Source organism: Bidens hawaiensis, unplaced genomic scaffold (genome assembly GCF_021521415.1).
Source record: "Bidens hawaiensis isolate Kalapana, Puna unplaced genomic scaffold, B.hawaiensis_p1.1 tig00020130_1, whole genome shotgun sequence".
In the NCBI taxonomy this organism is placed as follows: Eukaryota; Viridiplantae; Streptophyta; class Magnoliopsida; order Asterales; family Asteraceae; genus Bidens; species Bidens hawaiensis.
The window spans coordinates 362,122-374,055 of record NW_027493064.1 but is presented as its reverse complement, the minus strand read 5'-3'; the positions used below and the strand labels follow the sequence as shown (position 1 = coordinate 374,055).

Here is an 11,934-nt window from a genome sequence, read left to right as displayed (position 1 = left end):
TGAGGGAGGAGGGAGAGGGCATGCGGGCTACAGATTGGACTTTATCCGGATTAGCTTTGAAACCCGCATCCGTGACAATTACTCCGAGGAATTTTCCTTCCTCCATCTCGAACGAACATTTAGCTGGGTTTAGGTTCATGTTGATACTTTTCAAGGTTTCGAATGTCTCTTCGATATCCCTCAACATCTGATCTTCCTCAATACTTTTAATCACGAGATCGTCCATATAAACCTCCAAATTGCGACCAATTTGACCTTTAAATGCTACGTCCATTAACCGTTGATATGTGGCTCCCGCATTCTTCAGTCCGAAAGGCATCATCTTGTAACAAAAGGTGCCTTGATCGGTACGAAATGTTGTTTTATCTTCATCACCCGCAGCCATGCGGATCTGATGGTAGCCTTTGTAGGCATCCAGGAAGCATTTGAATTTGAACGGTGCCACAACATCGACCTTGAGGTCTATTTCAGGCAATGAATAACAGTCCTTGGGACACGCCTTGTTTAGATCTTTGAAATCTATACACATCCGCCATGTTCCATTGCTTTTGGGAACAATAACCGGATTGGCGACCCAGGTCTGATATTGAATTGGTCGGATGATTCCAGCCTGTAAGAGGTCTTGAACTTGCTCATTCATTGCCTTTGTTTGTTCCGGACCATATTACGTTGTTTTTAAACAATCGGTGTAAACATAGGGTTTACCCTCAATTTGTGCTCCGCAATGCTCCACAGGACACCAGTCATGTCTGCGGGTCGATGTTTTTTGATAGCAACTGTTTCAAGAAAGTCTTTACTATCTTAGAGATAGTAGGTCCAATTGTTACAGTTTGATCAGGAAACTTCTTGTTCAAAACCCATTTCTCCGGTTCGGTCATCAGAGTTTGTTTTGGAATCTTGCTAGGTTTTGAGCTTTATGTAGCGAAGCAATGTCGATTGACATGAATTATTGCTACGCCAGAGCTGGTTGGAACCCCTACCGCGCCGTGAGCTGTGGACGGATGAGCATTAAAGTCACCAATGGCTTCTTGTCGAGGATGATGTCATGTTTTGACGTTGCTGGAAGAACTAAAAATTCGACCTCCTCGGTCCTTGAGCGAACTTCATCGCTCAGGGTGACCGGGAAAGAAATCACCCTCGTGGATGCATTATCTCCCCTCCAAATCCTGATACTGGAGCATGGATGGGTTTTAACCTTTCTTTATCCTCATCATCCAGTTTTTCAAAGCACTTTTCGTACATGATGTCCGATGTACTACCAGTGTCGAAAAAAACATACTGAGAATGATAATGACCGAAAACGGCAGTGATAATTTGGGGGGTTTTTGTTATTGGGACCTCCCTTGATTCGTGGAAAAATCACTGGTTCGTTTTTCCATTCCTCTTCATCAGACTCTCTCCTCTTTCCTCCCACCTTATGTCCGCCTTGGATCATATGGACGTTTAAGTCCTTGACTTGCTTTTTGGATGGGCCCTGGTTGTCCTGTATGGGAGCTTTACCAGTCCCGGGCTTTCCATCTTTCACCAGGTGTCCAAGTTTCTCGGACTTCACAGCCAACTCAATTTCGCTCTTTAAAGCATTACATTCGTTCGTGTTATGACCGATGTCATTATGAAACGAACAATGTTTCTTGGTATCAAGGAACGACCTCCTTGTGAGTGTTTGTGGCTTCCGGAAGTTCACGTTTTCTGTGGTCAGAATTTCAGTGGGAGTTTTTGAAAGAGGAGTCCATCTGTGAGGACCTCGATTTGAGGGTCCTGTTTTGTTCTTATTGCCGATGAGGGACCTGCATTAAACGGCTCTGATGCCTTCGTATTCGGCTAAAGTCTTGACCAGATTGGTCCCTTTGCCTGTTTATTGGGTCGCGGGGTTTGGAACTCGACTTTGAACTTTTGTCTTGAACTGTTGTTCCCCAATGTTTTTTTGGTATTGGCAAATAACTTCGCCGCGGTCATAAGATCGTCCCATTCCTTCGGCATTCCATCTTTACCAGTAAGTGTGCGGATCAACTCGTCACACTTGACATTCTTGCAAAAGGCACCGCGAAGCATATCTTTGCTTATCCCACCAATGTTCAAACTTTCGTCATTGAACCTGGCGATAAAATCTTCAATGGATTCATTATCCCGGCGGATAACATCCAGAATCTCTGATTGGTCACGCGTGTGCTTCTTTTGTTGGCTGAACTATTGTGAGAACTTCTTCACTAGATCATCCCAACTAGAGATATGACCATCAGGGAGTTTTTCGAACCATTCCCTCGATGCCCCTGTTAGTGTCAATGCAAACATATGACACCAATAGGTAGCGTCCATCCTCTCACACCACCTACCGCCACGAAGTTCTGCAGATGATCGCTTGGATCAGTCATGCTATTGTGTCTACCCACCGTTGTAGGTATCTTAACATTAACAGGGAAGGGTGTTGTCGCAATACTAGCTATAAATTTTGACTTCTCGGCAAAGGCTACCGGACGGTATGGCTTGGTGAAATCTTAATCAGCATCGCTGTGATACACGGTATGGCAGACGAAATCACGCGGACGACTACTTCTTGCCCTCGAACTCATCCTGCTATCACCCGTGTAGAAACTGTAGTCTCCCGGGTGATAAGTTGAATCATAACTATCATATTCATCGAAGTGAGAAGGCATCCGCATGTCCATGCGAGGACGAGGGCGTAACCTTCGTGGTTCAACAAATTCTTGTTTGGTTTGCTGACTGTAGCGGATCTGACTTCCCCTCACCGTTGGAGGAGGAGAAAGGGATCTCCGAGGAGATTCTTCGTAAGTCAGAGCACGAGCGTGAAGATGTGCATTTCGCACCCTACGCTCGTATTCCGCTCTCAAGCTCTCTTGTTGAGCTTGAAGCCATTCATCCGGGGACAATTGTCCGCCGGGTCTGGAATTATGACGGTGAGATCTCGCCATATCAGAATCGCCGGAATCATCTTCCAGATCTAATACTGAACGAGTTTGGCGAGTCTCCCTTATGATTCGACCAAGGTCACCCAGATTAGATCCTTCTGGGGCCGTCACATGCCCTAAATCGGTAGGACTTGGCCCAGTAGGTGCGGTGACACGTTCAAGGGTACGACCACCTGGTGTTGTCTCGGTGATTCGTGAACCCGGAGCTGTCACACGTGCAAAAACACTCGAGTCAAAGCCTGCAGGTATTTCAGCGTTAGTAACACGTGAAGTTTGTGCAGGAGTTCCCGTCGGCCCTTCAGGAAGTTTACTCATACTTTAAATGAACCGAAAAAACCAACAAAAATTTGTGCTGTTCTAACACCAAAACGGATGGCGCCAATGAAGAAACACGGATCCAATCCCCTGGTATGGGTCCTGGATCCAATGAGTCCAAAGGGTAAAATATGATAACTACTAACACGGTATGAGTACAACTTCCCAAAGTCCAGTGACCGGAACCTGCAAAACAGACACCGTGAGTCTCGTTACAGGAAGGACAAGAGGGGGGGGGGTCTTCCTGTAACCACCCTCCGGCGTGAGAATCAGTAACGTTCGTAAAGGAGAAAGTACTGAAGTAAGCAGACTAAGTATAGTCAGAGTATATGTGAGTCAGAATGATTGTGAGTGAATGAATATGACTACCTCATGCCGGTTGACAAGGTATTTATAGCCGAAGGATGTAGGAAGATGATTGGGTCGGCTGTCCTCTTCTAGAATATCTTTGATAACTGCCTGGAGCGTGTCCTCTTGTGATATGTTGAGCTATACGTCTCATGTGCATGGTTATAACAACCTGGACACGCGTCGCCCAATGATAGGACAAATTACCCCTGGCCATGTGCACGGTTATGACCTGGCCAGGTGTCATTTGCTCATTGGCTGGTAGGTCACGTATTCTTCAAGTAACAATCGTGGACGTTCTTCTAGAGGATAGTTAATTGGTGACAACTGTCCCGCTGACATTTCCTTCCGGTTGTTTTAGCGGACAGATGTCCTGTCCTGCGGATGACTTCTGAGGGTGCCAGGATGCTTCCGCGCGTAGTATGAGGACGTTCTTCCTCCACCGTGATATGCGGGTGATCCGTATATCCCGCGGGTGACATATGAGGAGCTCCTCTGTGATTCGCGGGTGGTACTTAAGGTTATTTGGGTCTTTTTGTATACTATCTAATCATTTATAGGTTTTATTTTTTAGAACTGTAGTGCTTATGGGTTTTTTAGTTGACTGCCGCAACACATAGGCTTGCTTAGTCTTTTATCATGTGAAATTATAAGCAGTTGCCACATGTTTATTTATCTATATGCTTTGATATGAATTTTATTTAAAATCAAGTTTACCCACCATAATTCGTAGGCTCTTCTGATGATGTCTGGCCATTACAGACTGAATACATAAGTGTATAAATATAATACGGATACAGTGAAACCATAAACAACTCCTTCACATATAGTAGTACCGACAGCTGCTTTGACTACCAAATCACTCGAAAAAATGAAGTAAAATACAACACAAAGTGATGTTTTTTCATCAGTTCTTATGTATATATATACAAACATCAGCAGCTAGCAGTCAATCCCGCATTGCCCTCGTATCGCATCAAGCTTATCATCGGTCGTAAACGGATCGATTCTGACCCACAGCAGCGAAAAAATCGAAGCCAGTAGAATCGACCACACGATAACAATCGTGGGCGTGCGGTTTTGACGACCCAACAGACCTTTGAGGAAAGGGTATAAATGGACAATCACCCATAATGCGAAAAACAGCTTCCCGAACAGTGGGCCCCACGACTGGTACCCGCTGTTGATGGCCGACGAGACACCGGAGACGATTCCAACCAAGTTGACGATGAGGACAGTGGTCGGAGGGATGAGGAGAGCGGTCCATTTGAAGATGTAAAGTTCTGCAAAATCACCGTCTTCATCGCTTGCTTTTGATGTGACAGTGAAATTCGTGTCGATTCCTGCAAGGACTTTGAGGAGACCTTGAAACACAGCAAACAGATGGGCAGAGGTGCCACCGATCACCCAAAACTGTTCGTTTCTCCACCAGTCCTCGATGCTTACACCGCTCCACCGGAGCTCTAAAATTCCGGTGGCGGCAATGGAGATGAAAAGAAGAATAAACCATATGCTGGCATAGTTGCTAATCTGTAACAATTACATATTTGGAATTAGCATCAATTTTAACATGTTTTGACCTCAAGTCAAATATGGGTCTGAAACTCTGAATTCTATTCTTGATAAAGTCCAGTAAAAGAGCCAAGCCAGGTTGGGTTCAGCCTTGAGCACAAACTTAAACGACCTGGCTCAGCTTAACTTGCCTCATTTATTTTAACAAGCTGAAGAGTCGAGCTCAAGTCAGCTTGTTAATTCTTTTAATACATATAATATAGAAACGGCAATAAAGATAATATTTAACATACACACAATACAAAATGTATAAACTAGATAATCAATAACATGATTCAATATACTATATATTTTATTTTTTGATTTTTCTTTAATACTTGTATATATGTTCTTACTAGTGTTATATATTAAAATTTAGGTTCTTACTATTTATATATCAAAATTTAGGGTTTAATATAAACGATCCAACAAGGAAACATACCTCAGGAATGATGAATTTTCCAGTGAGAAGGCACACAGCCGGAAGCACACAATAAGCAAGTAGCGGGATTGAGGTGAGAGGATACACGATGGTATTAATGTACGCGAGCCGCTCCAGGAGTTTCAACTTACCATTATACCCATACCAAATGGGGCAATGCCTGCTGAGTAAGATCTCGATTGAACCTAAAGCCCACCGAAGAACCTGGTTCAAACGATCGGAAAGATTGATCGGAGCAGACCCTTTGAATGCCGGCCGTGGGGGCATGCAGTAGATCGAGATCCATCCTCTTGCATGCATCTTAAATCCTGTCAAAATATCTTCTGTCACCGACCCGTAAATCCATCCGATCTGAATGCCAGCAAACGGAACACGTGTCATCATTTCGACAAAAGAAGGGCAAAATGGTCATTTTGGTAAAGAGTGTGAAAAGATAAAATTACCTCTTTACCCCATTCGGTTTTGTCCTCGTACCCGCAGCTAATAACATGGATGGCCTCTTTCAAAAGGGTAGCAGGATTTGTGGTGGGTGGAATACCACCCATCTCCATAAACGTAGCAGAAATGAAGACTGAAGATTGACCGAATCGCTTTTCTAAGCTCTTTTGAGACATGAGTAACGATTTTTCCTCATCATATCCTGCAAAAACAAAAACATCACAAAATGATATCTAAGAAGCTGTACTAAAAATTGATATACCCAACCGATTTTGTAAACCAGCCAAAAACGAATAGAAAATCCTGGAACATTTTATAATTAAAAATAAATTTAAGAGGTAACATAGTTGACAGTTATTTTACATAAATTTAACAGAAGTTAGTGTTAGACCCTAAAGATCTTAGAAAAGAACTACAAATATCAAACATGTTACTTTTGATAGATTTGACCCCAAAGTGCTGTTTTTGACAAAAAAATGTAATTTACTCTTAAGATCATATTAATATTGTCTTTGTAATCATAATTGTACAAAAACATATACTGGAAAAAAGACAAGAGAGAGAACCTTCGACACCCTCATCCATGTCTTCCATACTGAAAATGGGAACGGTCGATTCAGTTCTTTTCATTTCTCTCTGTTTACTATCTATATACTTCTTGTTACTGTTTCTTCCTTTCTTACGTGAACCACAACAAGACTTAACAATAATGTTTGGTTCCAAATCAACCTCCGTCAACACCGGATCGTATCCATAAAGCGCTTGTCGGTTGAAACAACAACCTGTCCCCACATAAACCGGCCCTTGAATGCCGTCCAGCCCTTTCAAGTTTATCTACAAAACAAGATTTCAAGATCATTATGCATGTAAGTTAAAGCTTATATTTAATATTAACGGAGTAAGAAGAAAACATACATCAAAGAAGACAATGTTGCGGTTAGCATATCGATCGTGTAAATCAATGCCATCAAATCTTTGTGGGAATTGAACATAGCAAGTCTTTTTTCCATAAGCAGGGTCCATCATGAAACACATGGCTTCTTTAAGAGCTTTGCTGTTGTTGAAGTAGTGATCACAATCGACATTCAAAAGATATGCACCATTTGTCAACACAGCTGAAACTCTTATCTGTCAATCACAAGCCTTCACAAACTAAACAACAATTTTCACAAAAAACGAAAAACTAACCTAAAAATATTAAAGAAGGTAAATGTGAACAAACCAAAGCATTCATTGCACCGGCTTTCTTGTGATGTTGGAAACCGGGACGTTTCTCACGTGAAACATAAACTAGACGCGGAAGCTCGTTACCGTCTGTATCAAGACCTCCACTGTGCCCTAAGAACACCTACACAATCAAATACACATCATCACATGAATACTATTTGTCTTATGAAAAAAGTTCGTCATACCTGAATCATTCCCGGGTGATCCCTAGGGTTATTTCCGGGCCAAGGGGTTCCATCTTGCATCGTCCAACCTTCTTCCGGCATCTTTTGTGCTTTCGCTACAAGAGCATTTATCCGTACTTTAAACTCTTCATACTCTCTCTGTCTCAATATATAAATATTATAAGTAAATTTGCAACAAATAAACCCAACAAAAGTATTTGTACATGGGGTTACTGACCTTCATTGCTCTGCGTTCCTTGACAAAAGACGGTTGAATCTTGTCCTTCAAGTAATCAATCTTCTGAGCAAAATAAAACTCGGGTGCTCTGGGTTCAATGCTATGTTTTTTGCAGAATGGGACCCACTTCCTTGCAAACTCTGCAGTCTCTGAGAGCGACTCAAATGTAAGCATAGCGGAACCGTCATCAGACACATAGCACGAGACCTTATCAACAGGGTACTCGACAGCCAGAATTGACAGCACTGTGTTTGCTGTGATCAGAGGCGGTTCTTTTAACGGGTCCACCGTACTCACAAACACATCGATCGGTGCCAGCTGCGACGGCTCTCCTTCCCTGTCATATCTACAAAAGCACACTTCTCATTAATACAAAACTTTCAAAAAATAAATACATAAAATATATAAATAAAGGAATGAATATCATATTTACCTCATTGCAAGACGGTCAAGGTAGGTCTCACGTTCAACAGGAAACCATTTTGGGAACTGATCAAGAAGCCATGATAACGCAAACCAAACCTCACAGATAACAGACACCAACCATAAGGGATATGCATCATTCACTGGATGACTGCAACGGTATTGCAAAAAGAAACCCAAAATAATCAACCGTAGAATGATTACAACACGATACGGAGTCAAATGAGCTGATGAAATAGGCACCACTCGACTCATTGGCTGACGCGCATCATCAGCCCTGTCACATAAAAATCCATGTTAGCACGACAAACAAGAACCTCGTTAACGAGAATTATACTGAAAGATGCATACATTTGTAATTCTTCACCATTGGATCCGGTGCGTTCAATCTCACTGCCTCCTTTACCTTCACCACCATATCGGTTATTCATTTGCATAATATTTTTCTCTTGTTTTAGCTTCCACCCTTCCACTCTTTCCTTCCAGTCAACGTTACCGAGGCCATAAGCATTCAGGTCTTTTGACGGGTCCACTATTCTTACGGGAACTACAAGAAAATATAGAATGCATCAAATCAGAGTTCCGCAAAGTATAAAACAATTACTATTTATGAATACGATAAGAGATTTTCTTGGCACCTGGTTGCCGTGGGTCGATGTACGGAAGTGAGTGCACATGCTTGTCACCAGGACCTAACGGGCCTGATGTACTTCTTACAGACAAATTGTCTGCAACACTTGGAATTTCACCTGAGACCTGAATTTAGGATTGTGTCTACATTATCTAACTTATAAAATCTTAAAAAGTAGTGTTACCCAAGTGTATGATAATCAATTAATTATTAATTAAAAATATATATATATTTATGCCCAAATTCATTACTTGGACCAATTCTTTTTGAAATAATTTTCAAACTTATATGGTAAAACTGGAAAAACCAAAACCAGACAGTTTTCAAAAATTAGAAAACCAAATCTTCGTTTTTAGGTTCTGTTTAAGCGGACCCAAACTGTGTGGTTATATAGGTTGACACAATATTTATTGTCGAATAGTTTTAAAAGTTTTAAATAATCAGTGTATCAAATATTATCACAAAAACTATACTGTTTCAGTAGTATTTAAATGATTGAATAAAATAATCAGGAGGTTTTAGGATTTAAAACACACTTTAGGCACCTGCTAGTGATAAAAGCATAAACCAAATAGAACCCATTCATAAGCAAATCCCTTTATATGAGTTATGACAGACAAAGAGTTTTTTTAAGGTTGCTGAAACTTTATTTATAAATGATGACTCACTTGCTGGCCATTAATGAGAAGTGGAACCGGTTGTTGAGCATCATCTCCCTGCCAATGGCGTTTAGCTTTGTTGTTTCCTTGAGGATAGTTGAACTCGTTCTCCAAATCATCATCGTCCTCCTCATCCTCGTCACCATCAACCCGAGGGCTCCCTAAAACAATAAGCATTGCCATAATATAAAACTTAATCATTGACCAAAAGTCAACATGAACATAAATTAACCGAACCGAACCGAACCTTTGTGTCTTTTGTATCTAGTCTTGCATTGAGGGCAAGCCTGATTCCCATCTCTCCTTTCATACTCATAGCATGGCCTGCAAACCGGGAACGCACACTCGTTGCAAGCAACAAAGATATCGCCACTTTCAGTTAGGCCTACTGTGTCGCCACAAATCTGGCATATCTGCCCGTTCAAATTCTTCAACGGTTTTGGTTGCTGCATGGTCAATGCACCAAATCAATAGTAGCTAAAAATAATAATCCATCCGTCCACATGTTATTAATATATAATTCAAGATTTAGAACCATATAACTAACTAGTAGATTACTTCAAATTCATCTTTAAGTCTGAATCGAGACTCTAAATTAACATTGAACTAGAATCACAATCATGTTTGTAAGAATCCTGACTAGCGCCGCTAGTCGCTGATTTGTCCAAAATCTATATGTAAAATTGAAAATTACATATAAATTACACCCACCTCCGGACTAAGTTCAAACAATTGCACATTAAAAAGAAGACAGATTTAACACAAGAATTATAACTTTATATTAAAGTAAAGCATCAGATCTAAAGAGACCCGAAACAAGATCCATATGAATTTCAATTAGAGACAATTAAGAATGGGATCTAGAGGAAAAAGCATACCCCTCCATCAGAATCATGTCTAATTCTGACCAATTCATTCCTCTTATGTGATCCAGCCACCAATCCACCATTCGCCTGCATCTCCAATCAACACAAGAAGAATTAAGAATCTTGAAATCACATATCAGTTGACTAGCCCCTCCTTTCACTTGATGATATAAATAAATTTATGCTACTAGCTTTTTCATTATTTTATTATTATTATTATTATTAGATTAGTTTTGTAATTAAATAATTATATGCCGGTTCAACCGGTTACCGGGAAACAGTGAGCTTTATTATGGGAGTGTCGGTCAACCATGCTGCATTACAAAATATCTGTTTGTTTACGAACTTGCTTCTACTAAACTTGTGAATTTGCTAATTAGATTTGTCTATATGTTTCTTTATGGAATGGAGTTTGTTATTTATGTAGGCCTTATCTAGTGGTATAGTAAGTCTTTCATCCGATAGACACCTTTTCAGATTAGACACATGAAATGTGTCTAGAAATTTTGATAAGCCTTACGTAGACTCTCGTTAAGAAACCGAAAATTTTGATAGAGTCATAACTAGTAGTTTTGTTTGGAAATAAATGAGGGCATTTAGGTTTCATTTCATCCTCTCGTTCCCTAGAAAACTTGGACCACGTTTCGAATTTCAACGTTGTTAGCTTAGTTTAATTTGGTTTCTACTAAGATTTTAATTTATTTTTCTTTTTAGTAGAACATCACAATAGTTTCCTTTACGAATGGATTTTTCATCTACATGGGCCCTTTTATGGCGCTATAATCAGTGTTTCATCCAATAGATACTTTTTAAAATTTGACACATGAAACGTGTGTCATGTCTATAACTAAATTCTTACGGCAATTTGAGTTTGTAAGCGACAAGATCAGAATTCTTGGAAGGATTTCCAATGGTCCAATGTATCTAATGTTTCATTTCCCATATTTACCGAACTTTGTAATACCTTTCCTACGCGAGACTTTGTGAAAGACTCATTGAATTTTAATGATTACAATGATTATCAACATAAATTTTCCTCTTTCTATGATTTTCCTAATTTGGAATATTTTTCCAACGAATAGGTAGAAGACATTTTTTTTTGTTTTTTTTTACCATAGAGTACCTCAAACGGCGCCTTGATGCTAGTGATAATAATTATTATAAGAAAGCGATAATAATTATTATAAGAAAGCTCAGCTAGCAGTAGATGCGCATCATGAATTCCTCTAAAGTCAATTACACAATTATGTAGCATATCTTCTAAGGTTTGTCTGGCTCCTTCGCTCTTAACATCTATTTTACAATAATTGGTTGTACTAGTTATCTTAACGGGTACCCAAATATTTTTGTGATAATTGCATAATTTAGGTATGAATCGATCGTCCTGGGCGGAGAAGTTAGAGATAGGCACCCCAAACCTTGATACGGATTCTTAAAAAAATGCATTAAAATGTATCTTTTTTTATATCATGTGAGCAATTTAGAATATTTTTACAACGTCTTGTGCATGATATAGGTATATTATACATTCAAGTCTCTTAAGTACTTAAGTATTTTAGCTCTATTTTTCAAAGAAGAACCAACTTGACAGCAAGTCCTTGGATAGTTCGTGCTTACAACGAGGTATATCATGAAGCCACAATTAGAATAAGTAGGTTTCCCTATTCAAACAGACAGGGTAATTTTGTGGATTTCATTTCTTAAA

The 11,934-nt window shown here is 40.1% G+C and overlaps 1 protein-coding gene across 1 annotated transcript; it reads right to left on the bottom strand.

Moving 5' to 3' along the window:
* Window positions 1-4,410: 4,410 nt before the first annotated feature.
* On the bottom strand, window positions 4,411-10,328 carry LOC143559950 (cellulose synthase A catalytic subunit 1 [UDP-forming]-like). Its single transcript, XM_077048368.1, has 14 exons — window positions 10,242-10,328; window positions 9,611-9,809; window positions 9,373-9,524; window positions 8,712-8,829; window positions 8,425-8,620; window positions 8,084-8,350; window positions 7,651-7,996; window positions 7,434-7,571; window positions 7,244-7,369; window positions 6,937-7,149; window positions 6,588-6,855; window positions 6,027-6,223; window positions 5,584-5,934; window positions 4,411-5,120 (listed from the first exon to the last, which is right to left on the bottom strand). The coding sequence occupies exons 1-14, from the start codon at window positions 10,320-10,322 to the stop codon at window positions 4,533-4,535; spliced, it is 3,240 nt and encodes a 1,079-aa protein (XP_076904483.1). The 5' UTR covers window positions 10,323-10,328; the 3' UTR covers window positions 4,411-4,532.
* Window positions 10,329-11,934: the final 1,606 nt, after the last annotated feature.